Source organism: Schistocerca nitens, chromosome 4 (genome assembly GCF_023898315.1).
Source record: "Schistocerca nitens isolate TAMUIC-IGC-003100 chromosome 4, iqSchNite1.1, whole genome shotgun sequence".
NCBI classification, from domain to species: Eukaryota; Metazoa; Arthropoda; class Insecta; order Orthoptera; family Acrididae; genus Schistocerca; species Schistocerca nitens.
In genome coordinates, this window is record NC_064617.1 from 601,978,424 (window position 1) to 602,000,409 (window position 21,986).

At 44.0% G+C, this 21,986-nt stretch overlaps 1 protein-coding gene across 1 annotated transcript in view; it reads left to right on the plus strand.

Annotated features, from left to right (window-relative positions):
• LOC126251319 (uncharacterized) overlaps window positions 1-21,986 on the plus strand; it is a 285,573-nt gene that overhangs the window by 180,039 nt on the left and 83,548 nt on the right. Inside the window, exon 7 of the mRNA XM_049951649.1 lies at window positions 1,316-1,493. Coding sequence (XP_049807606.1) covers window positions 1,316-1,493 — 178 coding nt within the window. The remainder of the gene's footprint in view (window positions 1-1,315; window positions 1,494-21,986) is intronic.

Here is a 21,986-nt window from a genome sequence, read left to right on the forward strand (position 1 = left end):
GACTTTATAGATTACGTAACAGCCTTCTATCAGAGACAAATACGATGGAGCATACTAGAGAAAGCCCGCATCTGTAGCTCAGTGGTCAGTTTGTCTGGCTACTATCGTAAGGACGCGGATTAGAGTTCCAGCAGTGCCACGAATTTTTCCGTGATGGGAAGACTGGCAAGGAGTGCACTCAGCCTCTTGATGCCAATTGAGCAGCTGCTTGACCGGGCGGTAGCGGCTCCAAGGTCCGGGAAGTTGACGACGGCCGGGAGCGCAGTGTGCTGACCCCATGCCCCTCCGTATCGTATCCGATGACGCCATTGGCCGAGGATGACACGGCAATCGGTCGGTCCCAGTTGGCCTATACGAGCCAGAACGCGGGGCCTGAGACATGAAAGACGAGAAAAATATACTACAAAATGCATTAAGTAAGTTGCATCTACAGGGGAAAGAATATGTATGGAAATCTCAATCAATAAAACGTAGGTTATTGTGTTTAAAGGAGTTGAGCTAGTCATTACCAGAATACCAGAGTAATTTACAAGTTACCAGTTTAAAATAGTCAGGAAACCAAATAATACAGATACAGACGACAAGATTCATCAGTTTCAGAATACATGTGGTACTATTAATAGAACCTTAAAGAAAGGAGTTAGAAAGGAAACAAAAGTAAAGTTTTATGTAAGTATTGCTGTGCCGTCTCTGCTGTGCGGGAGTGATAACGATGGCAATGGCTCTAACAAAGATAAGAGCCAAATACAGCTGAAACGAGATTTATTAACACAGAAAATGTTGCACTCGGCAAGACAGGGTCAGGAGTGAACCAATTAGAGTAGAACTGAATGTTGAACGGATAAACAACACAACAGATAAACACAGAATCAGATAGAACGGTATGCGAAGAGAATGCGAGAAGAAAGACAGACGAAACAACTGTTGAGGTACAGGCCGAGAAGAAGAAGAGACCCTTGGACGCCCAAAAAGAGATGGGCTCAGCAACAAACTTAGAAGATGGAAAACGCAGTAAGCCTATCCCTTAAAGTGAATATGATGATGATGGTTGAGGTGGTGGTGGTGGTGGTGGTGGTGACGGTTGTGATAATGTTGATGGATATACCAACGTTATCGATTTTCTTTCCTATTCCTTTGTCCTACTGAACGAGGAACAAAGGGCTATCTGTAAGCCGCCATACCTGCCCTATCTCTCCTACCTTACTCTCAAGATCTGAACTATACACATGTGCCTACCGATTAGTCACTTCTTTATATTATGGTATACGATTCTTACACGTGAGCTGCCCGAGCAATTTGCGGCGCTGTGTCGTAGGTGCCGTAACAACGACTTCGTGACGATCATCCCTCACCAGCCGGCGCGCTACCGCGACCGCAACAACGAGGTCTTTCTGGACTTCGAGGCGTTCCTGCTGAGTGGCATGCAGGAGCGCGCCACCCTCTGGATACACTCGCAGATCAAAGCCTGCATGGACGCCGCCGACTGCCAGCCCGTGAGTACACAGCCGCGCGAGCCGACACTCCTCAAGAGAGCGGATGTTTGCTCGCGTCTGGCTCAACACTTCTGCTGCAAATTCACTCACTCCTACTCCGCCGAACCTATCGGGACAAAATTATACAAACGGTACAGTATAGTAACTATTTTGAGACAACACATTGTACAGAAAGACGAGCACTATTAACGAGGTTTCATTTTCAACAGGCTTCCATAAGAACTGAAAAAGTTAACGATAAATCAAAAATTTAATTGTTTGTTGGAAGGCTTCCTGCAGACACATTTCCTTTATTCTGTACAGGAGTTTTCGCGGTAACTAATAACTTTCCAGGGTGATGTTATTTATTTATACACTCTAAGACAAAAAAACGCCGCTACACGAAGGAATTAGCTGATTGGGATGGAAATCGATAGATGTGATGTACATGTACAGAAAAGCAAATGGTTACAATTTCAGAATAATTGGACTATAAATTAAAGAGAAAGAGCTTCAAAAATTGAGCAAGTCCATAATACAATGGTCCATCTCTGACCCTTCTGCAGGCAGTTATTTGGCTTGGCATTTACTGATAGAGCTCTTGGATGTCCTCCTGAGGATATCGTGCCAAATTCTGTCCAACTGTCGCTTTTCAGCGTCAAAATCCAGAGTGGTTGGAGGGTCCTGCTCATAATGCGCCAAACGTTCTCCACTGGGGAGAGATCTGGCGACTTTGCTGGCCACCTTAGTGTTTGGTATGCACGAGGACGAACAGTAGAAACTCTCGCCGTGTGCGAGCGGGCTTTATCTTCCTGAAACATAAGTTCAGGGTGGCTCGCCATGAAGGGAAACAAAACGGGGAGTAGAATATTGTATGTACCTCTGTGGTGTAAGGGTACCGCGGTTGACAACCAAAGGGGTACTGCTATCAAAAGAAATTGCACCCTAGACCATCAGTCCTGGATGTGGGTCCCTATGGCTGACGACACTCAGATTGGTATCCCACCGCTGTCTGGGGCGTCACCAGACATGTCTTCGGCCTGAAATCTCATTCGCTGTAGTAGAATTGTCTTCAGTGATGAGTCCCACTCCGAACTGAGCTCCGATAACAAGCGAAGCCGTGCCTGGAGACACCCTGGACAGTGGTGGGATGCCATCCTGATTGTCGCCCACCATGCAGCCCGACAACCAGGACTGATGGTTTGGGGTGCAATTTCTTTCCATAGCAGGATCCCTGTGGTTGTCAACAGCGGTACCCTTACACAGCACAGCGGTACGTCGACAATATTCCACGCCCCGTTTTGTTAGCCTTCATGGCAAACTATCCTGAGCTTACGTTGCAGCAAGACAATGCCCATCCACATTCGGCGAGAGTTTCTACTGCTTGTCTTCGTGCTTGCCAAAACCTCCCTTGGCCAGCGACGTTGTCAGTTCTCTCTCCACTCGCAAACGTTTGGAGCATTATGACCAGGACTCTCCAACCAGCTAGGGATTTTGTCGATCTAACGCGACAATTGGACAGTAATTGGTACGATATCCCTCAGAAGGACATCCAACAACTCTCTCAATTAATGCCAACCCGAATAACTGCTGACATTAGGGCCACAGATGGACCAACGCGTTAGTGACTTGCTCAGTTTGTGAAGCTCTTTCTCTTGAATAAATCATACTAGTGAACCAATGATCAGAAATGAATATTTTCCGTGTTATGAAGGGTGGAGCTGTGGTGGTGCACCTCGCCTATCCTCCACTTTAACAAGTGGAACCCGAAGATCGCGAAGCCGTGCCATGTGGACACTGGAACATCTGATCCGATCCTGCTCCCAGATGTGAATCTGTCAGTTTGAACATTGATTAATCAAAGCACATCGTGATGTAGCATGAAAGAAAGGGCGTTGCAGCAATCGTGTAATAAGGGAAGCAGCCCAAATTTCATTCGCTAATTGAAACCCATTCTGTATTTAAGATTTACAAATAAGCAAGGAAATGAATATTAAAGCAGTGAAATCTGAATGGGAGAGTGCGCTAAAATTTAATACAACCCCCGCATGTAATCATGCATTAATTAAAAATTAAACAGTACCAAGGAAGCCACTATACGACTGAGATGAAGTATAGAGAGAAACGCTAACAAAGAGGGGCAACAGTAGAGCATGATGGTTTTACCTACCCTGTAGGCCAGTGGTTCCCAACTTTTCTGAAATCATTATACTTAAGAGCAGTGATATATTAGCTAACCCCCTCATCCCTCACCATTATCAGCATTAGTGCTTAACCAAACTGTAGAGTGAAAAAAATTTTCATTGAACACTTTCAATTCTAAAATAACTAAAGATACCGTTAAATAAGATTTAGTGTTTCAAGTGTTTTATCCTACCCCCATGAACTATGGACCTTGCCGTTGGTGGGGAGGCTTGCGTGCCTCAGCGATACAGATGGCCGTACCGTAGGTGCAACCACAACGGGGGGGGGGGGGGGGGGGGGGGTATCTGTTGAGAGGCCAGACAATCGTGTGGTTCCTGAAGAGAGGCAGCAGCCTTTTCAGTAGTTGCAGGGGCAACAGTCTGGATGATTGACTGATCTGGCCTTGCAACACTAACCAAAACGGCCTTGATGTGCTGGTACTGCGAACGGCTGAAAGCAAGGGGAAACTACAGCCATAATTTTTCCCGAGGGCGTGCAGCTTTACTGTATGGCCGTAATTTTTCCCGAGGGCATGCAGCTTTACTGTATGGTTAAATGATGATGGCGTCCTCTTGGGTAAAATATTCCGGAGGTAAAATAGTCCCCCATTCGGATCTCCGGGCGGGGACTACTCAGGAGGACGTCGTTATCAGGAGAAAGAAAACTGGCGTTCTACGGATCGGAGCGTGGAATGTCAGATCCCTTAATCGGGCAGGTAGGTTAGAAAATTTAAAAAGGGAAATGGATAGGTTGAAGTTAGATATAGTGGGAATTAGTGAAGTTCGGTGGCAGGAGGAACAAGACTTTTGGTCAGGTGAATACAGGGTTATAAATACAAAATCAAATAGGGGTAATGCAGGAGTAGGTTTAATAATGAATAAAAAAATAGGAGCGCGGGTTAGCTACTACAAACAGCATAGTGAACGCATTATTGTGGCCAAGATAGACACGAAGCCCACACCTACTACAGTAGTACAAGTTTATATGCCAACTAGCTCTGCAGATGATGAAGAAATTGATGAAATGTATGATGAGATAAAAGAAATTATTCAGGTAGTGAAGGGAGACGAAAATTTAATAGTCATGGGTGACTGGAATTCGAGAGTAGGAAAAGGGAGAGAAGGAAACATAGTGGGTGAATATGGATAGGGGAGAGAAATGAAAGAGGAACCCGTCTGGTAGAATTTTGCACAGAGCATTACTTAATCATAATTAACACTTGGTTCAAGAATCATAAAATAAGGTTGTATACATGGAAGAATCCTGTAGATACTAGAAGATATCAGATAGATTATATAATGGTAAGACAGAGATTTAGGAACCAGGTTTTAAATTGTAAGACATTTCCAGGGACAGATGTGGACTCTGACCACAATCTATTGGTTATGAACTGTAGATTAAAACTGAAGAAACTGCAAAAAGGTGGCAATTTAAGGAGATGGGACCTGGTTAAACTGACTAAACCAGAGGTTGTACAGAGTTTCAGGGAGAGTATAAGGGAACAACTGACAGGAATGGGGGAAAGAAATACAGTAGAAGAAGAATGAGTAGCTCTGGGGGATGAAGTAGTGAAGGCAGCAGAGGATCAAGTAGGTAAAAAGACGAGGGCTAGTAGAAATCCTTGGATAACAGAAGATATATTGAATTTAATTGATGAAAGGAGAAAATATAAAAATGCAATAAATGAAGCAGGCAAAAAGGAATACAAACGTCTCAAAAATAAGATCGACAGGAAGTGCAAAATGGCTAAGCAGGGATGGCTAGAGGACAAATGTAAGGATGTAGAGGCTTATCTCACTAGGGGTAAGATAGATACTGCCTACACGAAAATTAAAGAGACCTTTGGAGAAAGGAGAACCACTTGTACGAATATCAAGAGCTCAGATGGAAACCCAGTTCTAAGCAAAGAAAGGAAAGCAGAAAGGTGGAAGGAGTATATAGAGGGTCTATACAAGGGCGATGTACTTGAGGACAATATTATGGAAATGGAAGAGGATGTAGATGAAGATGGAATGGGAGATACGATACTGCGTGAAGAGTTTGACAAAGCACTGAAAGACCTGAGTCGAAACGAGGCCCCAGGAGTAGACAACATTCCATTAGAACTACTGACGGCCTTGGGAGAGCCAGTCCTGACAAAACTCTACCATCTGGTGAGCAAGATGTATGAGACAGGCGAAATACCTCAGACTTCAAGAAGAATATTATAATTCCAATCCCAAAGAAAGCAGGTGTTAACAGATGTAAAAATTACCGAACTATCAGTTTAATAAGTCACAGCTGCAAAATACTAACCGGAATTCTTTACAGACGAATGGAAAAACTGGTAGAAGCCGACCTCGGTGAAGATCAGTTTGGATTCCGCAGAAATGTTGGAACACGTGAGGCAATACTGACCCTACGACTTATCTTATAAAATAGATTAAAGAAAGGCAAACCTACATTTCTAGCATTTGTAGACTTAGAGAAAGCTTTTGACAATGTTGACTGGAATACTCTCTTTCAAATTGTAAAGGTGGCAGGGGTAAAATACAGGGATCGAAAGGCTATTGACAATTTGTACAGCAACCAGATGGCAGTTATAAGAGTCGAGGGGCATGAAAGGGAAGCAGCGGTTGGGAAGGGAGAGAGACAGGGTTGTAGCCTGTCCCCGATGTTATTCAATCTGTATATTGAGCAAGCAGTAAAGTAAACAAAAGAAAAATTCGGAGTCGGTATTAAAGTCCATGGAGAAGAAATACAAACGGTTGAGGTTCGCCGATGACATTGTAATTCTGTCATAGACAGCAAAGGACTTGGAAGAGCTGTTGAACGGAATGGACAGTGTCTTGAAAGGAGGATATAAGATGAACATCAACAAAAGCAAAACGAGGATAATGGAATGTAGTCGAATTAAGTCGGGTGATGCTGAGGGAATTAGATTAGGAAACGAGACACTTAGAGTAGTAAAGGAGTTTTGCTATTTGGGGAGCAAAATAATTGATGATGGGCCGGCCGAAGTGGCCGTGCGGTTAAAGGCGCTGCAGTCTGAAACCGCAAGACCGCTACGGTCGCAGGTTCGAATCCTGCCTCGGGCATGGATGTTTGTGATGTCCTTAGGTTAGTTAGGTTTAACTAGTTCTAAGTTCTAGGGGACTGATGACCTCAGCAGTTGAGTCCCACAGTGCTCAGAGCCAATTGATGATGGTCGAAGTAGAGAGGATATAAAATGTAGACTGGCAATGGCAAGGAAAGCGTTTCTGAAGAAGAGAAATTTGTTAACATCGGGTATAGATTTAAGTGTCAGGAAGTCGTTTCTGAAAGTATTTGTATGGAGTGTAGCCATGTATGGAAGTGAAACGTGAACGATAAATAGTTTGGATAAGAAGAGAAAAGAAGCTTTCGAAATGTGGTGCTACAGAAGAATGCTGTAAATTAGATGGTTAGATCACATAACTAATGAGGAGGTATTGAATAGCATTGGGGAAAGGAGGAATTTGTGGCGCAACTTGACAAGAAGAAGGGACCGGTTGGTAGGACATGTTCTGAGGCATCAAGGGATCACAAATTTAGCATTGGAGGGCAGCGTGGAGGGTAAAAATCGTAGAGGGAGACCAAGAGACGAATACACTAAGCAGATTCAGAAGGATGTAGGTTGCAGTAAGTACTGGGAGATGAAGAAGCTTGCACAGGATAGAGTAGCATGGAGAGCTGCATCAAACCAGTCTCAGGACTGAAGACCACAACAACAACAACAGTGTTTCATTAAATCACGAACTAATGAGTCAGTGACGTAATTGGTACTGCTTGTTTGTAACAGCCTTTTTTAATAAAATGATGAAGCAATTTTCAGAGCATCACGTGTGCTACCAACAACTCCTTCTCAGAAAAGGAAGTTAATTATCCACATTGAGAATAGACACCTGCTACAAGACATGCTTCTCTCGCATCAGTCATCTGACTAGCGGCACTTGCGTCACCCAAACACGGCACACCCATTTAAAGTCAACCAAACTGAAATGTGTGCACTATACCTAGACCTACTTTGTGTAAATGACTTGATTGCTGAAATCTTTACCTCTGAACTGAAAGAAATTACTATTGTAATTAATAATTACAAAGCAGTAATAATAATGATAATGTGCAGGCTCTACAGCAGTTTAGTAACCATCATACAGGTACTGCTGTGTTGTGCTGTCAATTACATCGTTTATTGTTGCAAAGTGAGTATTGCAGCGATTTCTAGACTACTGAGGGAAGTACCTACAGCTCGGAGAAGGCATATTCACGATATATTCAAGCATATTTGACATATGTGTCTCATTTGTACTGTCATTGATGCACTGAGCAAAGTGCAAAGTATGTGAGTGGTGGACGGATTATGTGAGGAAAGATGTTGATACGTCCGTTGTATGAGATATATCCTCAACCACACTGTATCATATATTGGAAAAGAAGTAATTATTGATAACTTACGTAATCACTATTTCAGTCTTAATAAATAGTGATAATAGTAAAGAATTACTAAAAATTTATTTTCGACCGAAAAACCATTGAATGCTTTTGTTTGTATCCCTCAGAAAATTACATTTTACGTCTCTAGAGGTAATTACCACAGCCTGGGAACCACTGCTATAGGCCGTAGCACCTCGCGCGTTAAGCAGACGGCGACCACAAGTTGTCTTCCGATCGCGTAAATCACGTTAGTCATTTACGTCTCGCGAATAGTAGACGATGTACTCGGTTTTCAAACGTTCTCACTAGGCCTATAAATGCGCGAGGCCTTAGAGCCAGCTTTCTGCCAGCGTAGCGCCTACACCGAGGCCCTCCGTGATTTATTATTTCGAGTGGCTCAACGGCCGGCTGCGAGTCTTTCAACTGGACGCTACTTCGGCGTCTTGTGTGACCTTAATCGACTCCAGTTACCCAATCGAGGAAAGGGGACATAGAGTTTAGCGCGGAACGCAAACCACGTGTCGAGACGGCTCCTTACATCGGGGAAAGGTCAAGGCTGGATTACAGGCAAACTGAAAATTTCCTTGGTCCAACCGTGACTCGACTCCGCACCTCCCGGTTTTGCAGGTACACACCTTACCGTTAGACCAACAGATCCGAGGATGAACACTGACTACGCCGATGCTGCGTGTTGGCTGCCCCAGGGACCGATAAAAGTGAGGCTGAATGACCTTGGTGGACCCTGTTTGAAAACCCGGTGCCAGTAACAGAAAAGCAGGTTGTAATGGGTTTGAAAGGCGTAGCATTAAAATTATCCTGGTCCAAAATTACACTTGTGCACAGGAAATGGTGATATGCAATTTCCGTTTCATTCTCGCTTTTTATTTTTAACTAGGTAAGTAGCTGGTGGTGCCTGGATATGCATTTATTTCAATTATTTTATTCCATCCCATTCTCTCCCATCCCCCTTCTCTCTATCTTCTCCAACCTCCTGTCTACCTCCTCCTCTCCCCTCTCCATGTGCATCTCCTTCTCTGCCCTCTCTCGGTCCACCTTCTCCACCCCCCCCCCCCCACTCACTCTCCTTCTTCTCCTGTTCCTCCCTCAGTCCATCTGATCCTCCCCCTCTCTTTGTCCATCTACTCCTCCTCCTCATCCTCCTCCTCGTCCTAATGCTCCTCCTCCCCCTCCTCCCCATCTACTCCTCCCCCTATGTCTATCTGCCTCTTACCCCTCTGTTAATTTCCTCTTCCCCCCTCTGACTACATCTCCTCCTGTCTCCTCTAACTGTTCCTCACCCTCTCTGTTTCCTCCTCTCCCTCTTTCAGTCCATCTCCTTCTTCCCTCTCTCTGCCAATCCCCTCCTCCCCCTTTCTCTGTTAATTTCCTTGCACCAACTCTCTCTGTCCATTTCCTTCTCCCGTGTCTCTGTGGCCACCTCCATTTCCTCTGTCTATCCCCCTCCCCATCTCTCTGTCCATCTCCTCCTACGATATCCCTGTCCGTGTCCTCCTTCCCCTCCCTTTCTGTCCATCTTTTCCATCAGCTTCTCCCTCATTAATAGGAGGTTGCTGGTTCTTACCCCACAGTATTTCTTTCCATATAGTAAGTAATATGTGTACCAAGTTTGGTTGAAATCGATCCATGGGTTTAAAAGGACTTTTTTATATGTATTTTACACATAGTTGTACATATATTTAACTTCTGTCGCTAGCGAAATCCGTCCTGCAGTTTCGTTCTCTTAAGGATCAATATTTATGCCATCATATCTCCGGAACTGTTAGGTTGGTGCATACGTCCGTAGCGTTTTCTTTTGTATATTGCTATTCCGGTTGCGATGAGTTTATTTATCGATTGTCATTCTTTATTTGTAATTTACTGTTGCTATTTCAGTTCACATATTGTCATTTAGTCACTCGGAGATAGTGAGTGGAGCTGTAGGTGCTAGAAAATGGAGTAAACAAGTGGAGAAATCGGTACATTTCCGACCTATTCTTCTGTTTGAGTTCAGTAGATGGGTGACAGCAACGAAGGCAACCAGAAACATTTGCACCTTGTATGGAGACAACGTCATTGGACAGAGCACGGCCGGCCGATGTGGCCGAGCGGTTCTAGGCGCTTCAGACCGGAACCGCGCGACAGCTGCGGCCGCAGGTTCGAATCCTGCCTCGGGCATGAATGTGTGTGATGTCCTTAGGTTAGTTAGGTTTAAGTAGTTCTAAGTTCTAGGGGACTGTTGACCTGAGATGTTAAGTCCCACAGTGCTCAGAACCATTTGAACCATTTGACAGAGCACGCAAGCAACTATTTTCTCGTTTTAAGGAGGGTCAGGAAGATCGTTTTGACATTAGTGACTCTCCACATTCAGGAAGACCTTTGGGGTTTGTGAAGATCGTTTAAACACATTAATCCACAATGATCCACGTTAGTGCACTCAAGAATTAGCAGATGTGATGTACTATGGTCATTCCATCGTCGTGCGACGTTTGTGTGCAATGGAAAAGGTTCGAAAATCTAGTGTATGGGTACCGCCTGCTCTAAGCCAAAATCACAAAAATCGGCGGCCGGCCGAAGTGGCCGTGCGGTTAAAGGCGCTGCAGTCTGGAACCGCAAGACCGCTACGGTCGCAGGTTCGAATCCTGCCTCGGGCATGGATGTTTGTGATGTCCTTAGGTTAGTTAGGTTTAACTAGTTCTAAGTTCTAGGGGACTAATGACCTCAGCAGTTGAGTCCCATAGTGCTCAGAGCTATTTGAACCATTTGAACAAAAATCGGCGAGTGGCAATACGCGTACCTCTGCTTGCTCGTCCCTGATCGGCTCGTGAAAAACACCGACCACTCCTATCCTGCATCGTTACTGGTGACGAGAAATAGTCTTAAGCTAACAGAAGGAAAGGAGAGGAATGGTTGAGCCCAAACAGAGCAGCAACTCCCCGTATAAAGACGTGCGCATCCACAAAAGATAATGTTATGGATCTGTTGGAAAAGTGACGGTGTGGTATGCTACGAATTGCTTCCAAGAGGTGTAACCATCACTGCTAACATTTATTGTCAACGGCTGAGACGTCTTGCAGACGCGGTCCAAGAACAACGACCAGGAAGACAGAGTGAAGTGATGCAATTCCACGATAACAGCCGCCTGCATTTTGCTAGACCGACAAAGAACACTGTACGAAAGTTTGGTTGGGAAATCATTCCGCACTCATCTTGTACACCTGATATTGTGTCCCCATATTTTCCCTCTCTCTACTGAACAACCTTCAAGGAACTGCCGTTCTTGATGAATTTGTTCTCTGTACATGGCTCGAGGAGGTTTTCGTGCCCGCATCTCGTGGTCGTGCGGTAGCGTTCTCGCTTGCCACGCCCGTGTTCCCGGGTTCGATTCCCGGCGGGCTCAGGGATTTTCTCTGCCTCGTGATGGCTGGGTGTTGTGTGCTGTCCTTAGGTTAGTTAGGTTTAAGTAGTTCTAAGTTCTAGGTGACTGATGACCATAGATGTTAAGTCCCATAGTGCTCAGAGCCATTTGAACCATTTTTTTCTGAGGTTTTCGTCTCAAAACCAAGTTATTTCCACAGTCGTGGAATCGAAAAGTTACCCCAGCATTGGTATACTGTTGTAAATAATGAAGGGGAATATATTATTGACGACTAAAGTCTGTATTATGTGTATCCGTTGTGTTTATTAAACTTATGGGAAAACGCTACGAACTTATGCACCAACCCTTTATTTGTCGTGCACTGATATAGTTTTGTAGGTACATTCAGCGGCATATGTGAATACTGTCTGCAAAATGTGTTGCGAATACAGTTAGTAGTAAGAAAGAATAAAATTAAAACATCATCCTTGGTGCAGCAGTTTTCTGCATGAAGAGCGAAATTGTAGTAACCTATTCACTTTTTCCCTTTTCATCACTTTTTGGAGGTGGTTAGTGGGAGCAAGTTTCGCAGAGGTATCAGATTATGAGTAAAGTTTGCTGCAAGTCATTAAGCGCTTCCGTTCTCAAATATGGATGAATAAATTGTGGATATTCACGCTTCGTGGGCTACACTTTTTCTTCACCCCAACCCCAATTTCTTTGTTAGTAGGTGGTTGTTACCCTGCAAGTAAGTCTTTCCGGTGGTAAGTGATACGTGTACGAAGTATTGTTAAAATCTGTCCACTGGTTTAGGAAAATATGTGAAACATACATACATCTTTATAATATGTAGGATTTATAACTCAATTTCCTACCAAAATAAATGTTGTATCACGAGGAACTGAGCGAACAATGTGTGTGAGGTACCACTTTTTAATCTACTTATTTTTCTAAAGAAACAACTGCCTGCGAATTCAACGTTGTTCATGTTACCTCGAAATGCAATACAGAATCGTCTGTGATTTGTGCGTGATAAAGTTTCCCGTTGTATACATCTCTCGGATGGTTGTCAAAGATGGAACACTATTCGTTATTGTAACTTACAGAGGTGCGTTTAACGGTGGTGCAGAACGATGTAGTGTGCAGAAAGTGGAACAAATATACGGAGAATAGTTTGACAATATGCGTTCATCCTAATTCGAGGATTTTGTCATCGTGGTCACATAGTTACGAAAAACTGTGCAATTACCACAGGCAAACTAAGAATTGAGCACACAGTACAACTTCAGACAATGGCGTTGTATCATATGGAACAAAATTTCTCAATAAGCACCTGCCAATGAGCCCGTGAAATTCTCTCTTCGAAGAATATAGTGTGAGGAGTATTGATGGAGCAGTAGTTACATGGCGATCTTGAAACTTCTTGGCAGATTAAGACTGTGAGCCCAACCGGGAATCGAAATGGGAATCTTCGTCTTTCGCAAGCGATGCCGAGCTATCCAGGCACGACTGACGATCCGCTCTCACGGCTGAACTTACACCAGTACGCCTCTCCTATCTTCCAAATCTCACGCGAGTTCTCCTGAATGCTTCTGGAAGAAAGGGTAATGCGGAGAATAAGTGTAACCACACGTTAGGGGATTGTTTCCAGAACGAGTATTTCGCTCTGCTCTCTAATTTTACCTTCGTTGTTTTTTAACGAGATACGCACAGTAGGATGCAATACATTGGTTGATTGTTCTAGGAATGTACTCTCCTGGGATTTTAACACTAAACTCCAAAATGTATCTTCTACCCTGCAGCGCACTCTCTGCTGCAGAGTGAAATATTAATTCTGGAAACAATCTCCCAAGATGTGGTTAGCCTTTTTCGCCACAGTACACTTTTTCCCAGGAGTGATAGTCCCGCAAGATATGCAGGAGAATTTGGAAGGTAGGAGAGAAATACTGGCGTAAGTTAAGCCGTGAGAGCGGATCGTCAGTCGTGCCTGGATAGCTCAGTTGGCAAACTTTCCCGCGAAAGGCAAACTTCCGGATTCTACCCGTGGTTTTAATCTGCCAGGGGCCTTCAACAGAGTACACTCTCCGCTGCAGAGTGAAAGATTCGTTCCGTAAACGTGAGCTTGTATTGATACACAATGCGGCAAGTAATGGAGCCAAATGATTCTGAAAGCACTTCATTTCCGTTAATTGATTATGTTGTACTGCAATTCATGCTCTTAGTATGGTGGTCGCCATTTTGAAGGGTTGCAGTGATCCAAAGTTGTTGTTTTACAGTAGCCACATAGATCCTACACTCCGCAAGCAACCTTATAGTGTATGGCGGAGGAACTTCCTCCGTTTGCTGTTCCAGTAACGAAAACTTTCGGGAAGAACGGTTGTTGACAGGCTTCTCTGTGAGCTATACTCTCTCTCATTTTACTTTCATGGTTTTTTCACGAGACATGATAGTAGCATGCAATATATTGGTCGATTGTTCAAGGAACGTACGCTCCCGGGATTTTAACAAAAAATGTTCAGATGTGTGTAAAATCTTATGGGACTTAACGGCTAAGGTCATCAGTCCCTAAGCTTACACACTACTTAACCTAAATTATCCTAAGAAGAAACACACACACCCATGCCCGAGGGAGGACTCGAACCTCCGCCGGGACCAGCCACACAATCCATGACTGCAGCGCCTAAGACCGCTCGGCTAACTCCGTGCGGCGGGGTTTTAACACTAAACTACAACACCTCTCTTGTGGCTCCTACCACTGTGTTTGACTGATCTTCTCCGTGACAGCTTCGCACTTACTAAACGAAACGGTGACAAAACGCGCTGCTCTTCTTTCGATCTTCTCTGCTTCCTTTATCAATCCTGCCCGGTACTGATTCCGGACTGACAAGCAATATTATCGGTAGAACGAAGGTTTTGCAAGCTACCTTCTTTGTGGCTGGTTTAGACTTCCTGAACATTCTCCCAATGAGTCTCAGTCTGGTATCTGCCTTACCTACGGTTAGTTTTATGTGCTCGTTCACTTCAAATCGCTCTGTGCGCATGCTCATAGATGTTTAATGGATGTGTCTGCTTTCAGTGCTTATTATGCAGTAGTGTAATCACACAATAGTTGTTTTTTCCACCTATTTGTGCGCATTACGTTAAAATTTTTATGTTGAACGTCAACTGCGACTCCCTTTACCAAGCGTTGATCCTCTGCAGTTCTTCCTGCAATTTTCTAATTTTTTAATATGTTTTCTAGCGCTGTGACCTCTTATACAGCAGCACCATCCGCGAAAAACCCCGCTGAACCTACGCAACTAAACCCTTTAGATAATATGTATATACTGTCCAGTCACCTTAATGTGATCACGTTTCAAAAGTCTGAGTAACCACCTTTTGCAGCGCGGACTGCTACGAGACGTGCAGCACGGATGTGGAGCCACGCCCACTCCACAGGCACTTGCGACTGGGCTTTAATCCGTGCAGCTTTGTCGCCAGGGGAGTACGGAAAACTCGTCCTGGTGTTCTTCGAACCACGAACGTACGCTGCGAGCTGTGTAACACCTTACATTGTTCTGGTAATAAATGCCAACGTGCCGACGAAAAACAAACTGTATAAAAAACACGAAAAACAAAGTGTATATGACTGACATTCTTGTGTTGGTACATTGTGTCTTCCAGAATGACAAGATCACCAGGAAATGCCACGGAAATATTCCTCAGACCATAACCTTCTATGCTCTTGCCTGGATCGTTCCAACGATTGTTGCAGGGTGTTTGACTTCTGTCCGCTGGAGCACAAAGCGTGATTCATCTGGAAAGACTACCTGTCACTATTCAGTGGACGTTTAATTGCCGTATCAGTGGTTAAATTCGAGCCTTTGTCAGCACGGGTGCATGAACAAGCCACCTGCTGCAGAGGCCCATACGCATCAACATTCACTGAACGGTCGTTGAGGAGATACTGTTGATAACCCTTTGCTTCAAGTGAGTGGTCAGTTGCTGAACGTCTGCAAGTCTCTTCGCCCGAACACATCTCCCTAGCCGTCTTTCAACCCTGTCATCTATGGCCTGTGGCGCACCTCAGCTGACTCGTCGCCAGATTTATATGGCGCCATTTTGCTATGCACTGTGCCCTTCAAATTCGGCTACACGCCAACAGTTCACAAACTTAGCCTTTTCGAAAATTCTTCCATCCTTGGCCCGAAAGCCAATGATCATGCCCTCTTGCACGCAATAAATCGCTCCTTTTACTCATTACGACAACGACTGCACTGTTATCCGCGTTCCCCCGACACGAGTTATATATCCTCCACACCGGTTCTGCCACCTGCCGTCTGTGAATGATTACTACAAGGTGTACAACTTTACTTCCGCCGTTTGCCGATAGGTGGCGCCAACGGTAAGTAGCGGTCGGAGGAAACAGACCGCATATGTCAGGCAGTTAGCTTGGACCTCGGTCAACATAACCTCATTCAAACATTAGTCGATTTGTGTCTGCATCATAAAGTTGTTCTTGATTGAAAATGTCAGTTTACGAGCCTAATTCTCGTCATTTGCGGGAGGTGTTTCTTTTTTGTTTTAATATGAAGAAAACAGCGGCTGAGTCTCATCGAATGCTCTCAAGTACGTATGGTAAGGACGCTATTAGTGAAAGAACGTGTCGCGAGTGGTTTCAACGCTTCAAGAACGGCCATTTTAACGTCGTAGACCGGCATAGTGGTGGAAGAGAGAATGTTTCGAAGATGTAGAATTGGAGACATTGCTGAGTGAAGACTCGCGTCAAACTCAAGAAGAATTGGCACAATTAGTGGGAGTGACACAGCAAGCCATTTCAAAATGTCTCAAGGCTATGGGCATGATTCAGAAAGAAGGAGATTGGGTCCCGTGTGAGCTGAAACCAAGAGACATTGAACGGCGTTTGTGTGTTTGTGAACAGTTGCTTCAGAGGCAAAAACGGAAGGGATTTCTGCATCGCATTGTGACTGGGGACGAAAAATGGGTTCATTACGATAACCCTAAACGCAAAAAATCATGGGGATATCCCAGCCATGCTTCCACGTCGAGGGCCAACCGAATATCCACGGCTCCAAGATCATGCTCTGCATTTGGTGGGATCAGCTCGGCGTCGTGTACTATGAGATGTTAAAACTAAGTGAAACAATCACAGGTGCTCGTTATCGAACACAGTTAATGCCTTTGAGCAGAGCATTAAAAGAAGAACGGCACAATAAAGTGATTTTGCAGCACGACAACGCTCGACCCCATGTTGCAAAAGAGGTCAAAATGTAGTTGGAAAAGTTAAAATGGGAAGTACTACCTCACCCGCGGTATTCTCCAGACATTGGTCTCTCTATCACCTGTTTAGATCAATGGCGCATGGCCTGGCTGACCAACACTTCCGATCTCATGAAGAAGTCACAAATTGGATCGATTCGTGGATCACTTCAAAAGATGAACAATTTTTTCGACGCGGGATTCGTACACTGCCCGAAAGATGGGATAAAGTAGTGGCCAGCGTAGGAAAATACTTTGAATGATACATGTGTACCCAATTGTTTCATTAAAGCCTCAAATGTTGGGGAAAAAACGGCGGAAGCAAAGTTGTACACCTTGTACAAGTTGACGTCTATCGCGGTGGTCAAAGTAATGTGACTGGTCCGTGTATGTTGTTGTTGTTGTGGTCTTCAGTCCTGAGACTAGTTTGATGCAGCTCTCCATGCTACTCTATCCTGTGCAAGCTTCTTCATCTCCCAGTACCTACTGCAACCTACATCCTTCTGAATCTGCTTAGTGTATGCATCTCTTGGTCTCCCCCTACGATTTTTACCCTCCACGCTGCCCTCCAATACTAAATTGGTGATCCCTTGATGCCTCAGAACATGTCCTACCAACCGATCCCTTCTTCTGGTCAAGTTGTGCCACAAACTCCTCTTCTCCCCAATCCTATTCAGTACCTCCTCATTAGTTATGTGATCTACCCATCTAATCTTCAGCATTCTTCTGTAGCACCACATTTCGAAAGCTTCTATTCTCTTCTTGTCCAAACTATTTATCGTCCATGTTTCACTTCCATACATGGCTACACTCCATACAAATACTTTCAGAAAAGACTTCCTGACACTTAAATCTATACTCGATGTTAACAAATTTCTCTTCTTCAGAAACGCTTTCCTTGCCATTGCCAGTCTACACTTTATATCCTCTCTACTTCGACCATCATCAGTTATTTTGCTCCCCAAATAGCAAAACTCCTTTACTACTTTAAGTGTCTCATTTCCTAATCTAATACCTTCAACATCACCCGACTTAATTCGACTACATTCCATTATCCTCGTTTTGCTTTTGTTGATGTTCATCTTATACCCTCCTTTCAAGACACTGTCCATTCCGTTCAACTGCTCTTCCAAGTCCTTTGCTGTCTCTGACAGAATTACAATGTCATCGGCGAACCTCAAAGTTTTTATTTCTTCTCCATGGATTTTAATACCTACTCCGAATTTTTCTTTTGTTTCCTTTACTGCTTGCTCAATATACAGATTGAATAACATCGGGGAGAGGCTACAACCCTGTCTTACTCCCTTCCCAACCACTGCTTCCCTTTCATGCCCCTCGACTCTTATAACTGCCATCTGGTTTCTGTACAAATTGTAAATAGCCTTTCGCTCCCTGTATTTTACCCCTGCCACCTTTAGAATTTGAAAGAGAGTATTCCAGTCAACATTGTCAAAAGCTTTCTCTAAGTCTACAAATGCTAGAAACGTAGGTTTGCCTTTCCTTAATCTTTCTTCTAAGATAAGTCGTAAGGTCAGTATTGCCTCACGTGTTCCAGTATTTCTACGGAATCCAAACTGATCTTCCCCGAGGTCGGCTTCTACGAGTTTTTCCATTCGTCTGTAAAGAATTCGTGTTAGTATTTTGCAGCTGTGGCTTATTAAACTGATTGTCCGGTAATTCTCACATCTGTCAACACCTGCTTTCTTTGGAATTGGAATTATTATATTCTTCTTGAAGTCTGAGGGTATTTCGCCTGTTTCATACATCTTGCTTACCAGATGGTAGAGTTTCGTCAGGGCTGGCTCTCCCAAAGCCGTCAGTAGTTCCAATGGAATGTTGTCTACTCCGGGGGCCTTGTTTCGACTCAGGTCTTTCAGTGCTCTGTCAAATTCTTCACGCAGTATCGTATCTCCCACTTCATCTTCATCTACATCCTCTTCCATTTCCATAATATTGTCCTCAAGTACATCGCCCTTGTATAGACCCTCTATATACTCCTTCCACCTTTCTGCTTTCCCTTCTTTGCTTAGAACTGGGTTTCCATCTGAGCTCTTGATGTTCATACAAGTGGTTCTCTTATCTCCAAAGGTCTCTTTAATTTTCCTGTAGGCAGTATCTATCTTACCCTTAGTGAGATAAGCCTCTACATCCTTACATTTGTCCTCTAGCCATCCCTGCTTAGCCATTTTGCACTTCCTGTCGATCTCATTTTTGAGACGTTTGTATTCCTTTTTGCCTGCTTCATTTACTGCATTTTTATATTTTCTCCTTTCATCAATTAAATTCAATATTTCTTCTGTTACCCAAGGATTTCTACTAGCCCTCGTCTTTTTACCTACTTGATCCTCTGCTGCCTTCACTACTTCATCCCTCAAAGCTACCCATTCTTCTTCTACTGTATTTCTTTCCCCCATTCCCGTCAATTGTTCCCTTATGCTCTCCCTGAAACTCTGTACAACCTCTGGTTCTTTCAGTTTATCCAGGTCCCATCTCCTTAAATTCCCACCTTTTTGCAGTTTTTTCAGTTTTAGTCTGCAGGTCATAACCAATAGATTGTGGTCAGAGTCCACATCTGCCCCTGGAAATGTCTTACAATTTAAAACCTGGTTCCTAAATCTCTGTCTTACCATTATATAATCTATCTGATACCTTTTAGTATCTCCAGGGTTCTTCCATGTATACAACCTTCTATCATGATTCTTAAACCAAGTATTAGCTATGATTAAGTTGTGCTCTGTGCAAAATTCTACCAGGCGGCTTCCTCTTTCATTTCTTAGCCCCAATCCATATTCACCTACTACGTTTCCTTCTCTCCCTTTCCCTACACTCGAATTCCAGTCACCCATGACTATTAAATTTTCGTCTCCCTTCACTATCTGAATAATTTCTTTTATTTCATCATACATTTCTTCAATTTGTTCGTCATCTGCAGAGCTAGTTGGCATATAAACTTGTACTACTGTAGTAGGTGTGGGCTTCGTATCTATCTTGGCCACAATAATGCGTTCACTAAGCTGTTTGTAGTAGCTTACCCGCGTTCCCATTTTCCTATTCATTATTAAACCTACTCCTGCATTACCCCTATTTGACTTTGTGTTTATAACCCTGTAGTCACCTGACCAGAAGTCTTGTTCCTCCTTCCACCGAACTTCACTAATTCCCACTATATCTAACTTTAACCTATCCATTTCCCTTTTCAAATTTTCTAACCTACCTGCCCGATTAAGGGACCTGACATTCCACGCTCCGATCCGTAGAACGCCAGTTTTCTTTCTCCTGATAACGACATCCTCTTGAGTAGTCCCCGCCCGGAGATCCGAATGGGGGACTATTTTACCTCCGGAATATTTTACCCAAGAGGACGCCATCATCATTTAATCATACAGTAAAGCTGCATATCATAAGAAATTAAGGGTCCTTAACACTCCCTTGGGATATGTCCGAAGTTATTTTTAGCTCTGAAGATGACTCTCCATTAAGAATGAAATGCTGTCTTTAATTCAATCACAAAGCTGGTTATAAGTCGCTTACGTCAAAAAAGCTAAGTAATCATTTCCTGCCAGTAGTTCCTAATCTTAAAGTACTCTGTCTACTATCCTCTGCCGTCTGTACAATTGTCGCCCGAAAAGACTCGGACATACTGTAGATATTTTAACAGTGTCGTTCATTTTATCTCGATTTGCTGCTTTTACCAGGTAATTAGTATGGATTAATTGTTGAGTACGCTCGACAAATATTGAGATTTGTATGAACATCCCAACTCAATGGAATTTCTGTATGAAAACCTCAAAAACTCTTTGCTCTCACAGCGCATACGTGGAGCAGTAACCGTATATGCTGTCAACAAGCGAGCCAAGCCGTACAGGGCACAGCGTATGGGACCTGCGGGAAGTAATCTAGCTGTTTACCGGACCATATTATGATGTCGTAAACGACGTTAACGATGTCCTGCGTATGAGCTGGCCCCGGAGCGGCCGACCGCGAGCTCGCTAATCAGATTCGCCGATGTGAGGCTTCCCTGCAGTTGCCGATCTGCAGCGGAAAATCCCGAACACGGCAGTCTGCGGACACCGCCTTGCGTAAGCTGGCCCTCCAGGCGAACAGCGCAAAAACTTGAGCGGAAGTCTGCTGCAGTCGTCTACGTAAGGGGGCCAGCAGCGGCTCTTTCAAAGCAAAACGCTCTCATACGCACGGCAACGATTTTACTTTCATTTTTAATCGCGCTCTACACTGAAGCTATTTTTTCCAGGTTTCCAGCCCCGCTGCCTACTTGATTTGAGAGCACGCAAGACTGGATGACCAACAAGTAGTGCTCGCATTAAAAAATGGTCTAAGACAGGGATGCATCCTTTCGCCCCTACTGTTCAACATACACATGTAAGAAGCTATGGTGGAAATAAAAGAATGGTTCAAAGATGGGGTTAAAATTCAGAGTGAAAGTATATCGATGACAAGATTTTGCTCAAGAATGTTCAAATGTGTGTGAATTCCTATGGGACCAAACTGCTGAGATCATCGGTCCCTGGACTTAAACACTACTCAGACTGACTTAAACTAACTTATGCTAAGAACAACACACACAGCTATGCCCGAAGGAAGGATTTTGCTGATGGCGTTCCTATCCTCAGTGGATGTGAAGAAGAATTACAGGACCTGTGGAATGAAATGAACAAGCTAATGAGTACAGTATTTGGAATGAGAGTAAACAGAAAAAATACAAAAGTAATAAGAAGCAGCATAAGTAAGAGTAGCGAGAAACTTGAGATCAAAATTGGTGGTTACGAAATAGACGACGCTAAGGAATTCTGCCACCTTGGAAGCAAAATAATCCGTGATGGACGAAGCAAGGAGGGCTTAAAAAGCAGACTAGGACAACTAAAAAGGGCCTTCCCGCCCAAGACAAGTCTACTAACATCAAATATTGGCCTTAATTTGAGGAAGAAATTTTTTAGAATAAAAGTTTCGCGAACATTATATGGCAGTGAATCAGACAATGGGAAACCCGGAATAGAAGAGAATCGAAGTGATTAGGATGTGGCGCTACAGAAGTCAGTTGAAAATTAGGTGAACTGAAAAGATTATGAATGATGAGGTTCTCCGCAGAATCGGTGAAGAAAGGAACATGTGGAAAACCACTGACAAGGAAAAGAGACAAAATGATAGCACATGTGTTAAGACATCGGGGAACAACCCCCATGGTTCTAGAAGGAGAGCCGAGCGGTCTGAGGCACTGCAGTCATGGACTGTGCGGCTGGTTCCGACGGAGGTCCGAGTCCTCCCTC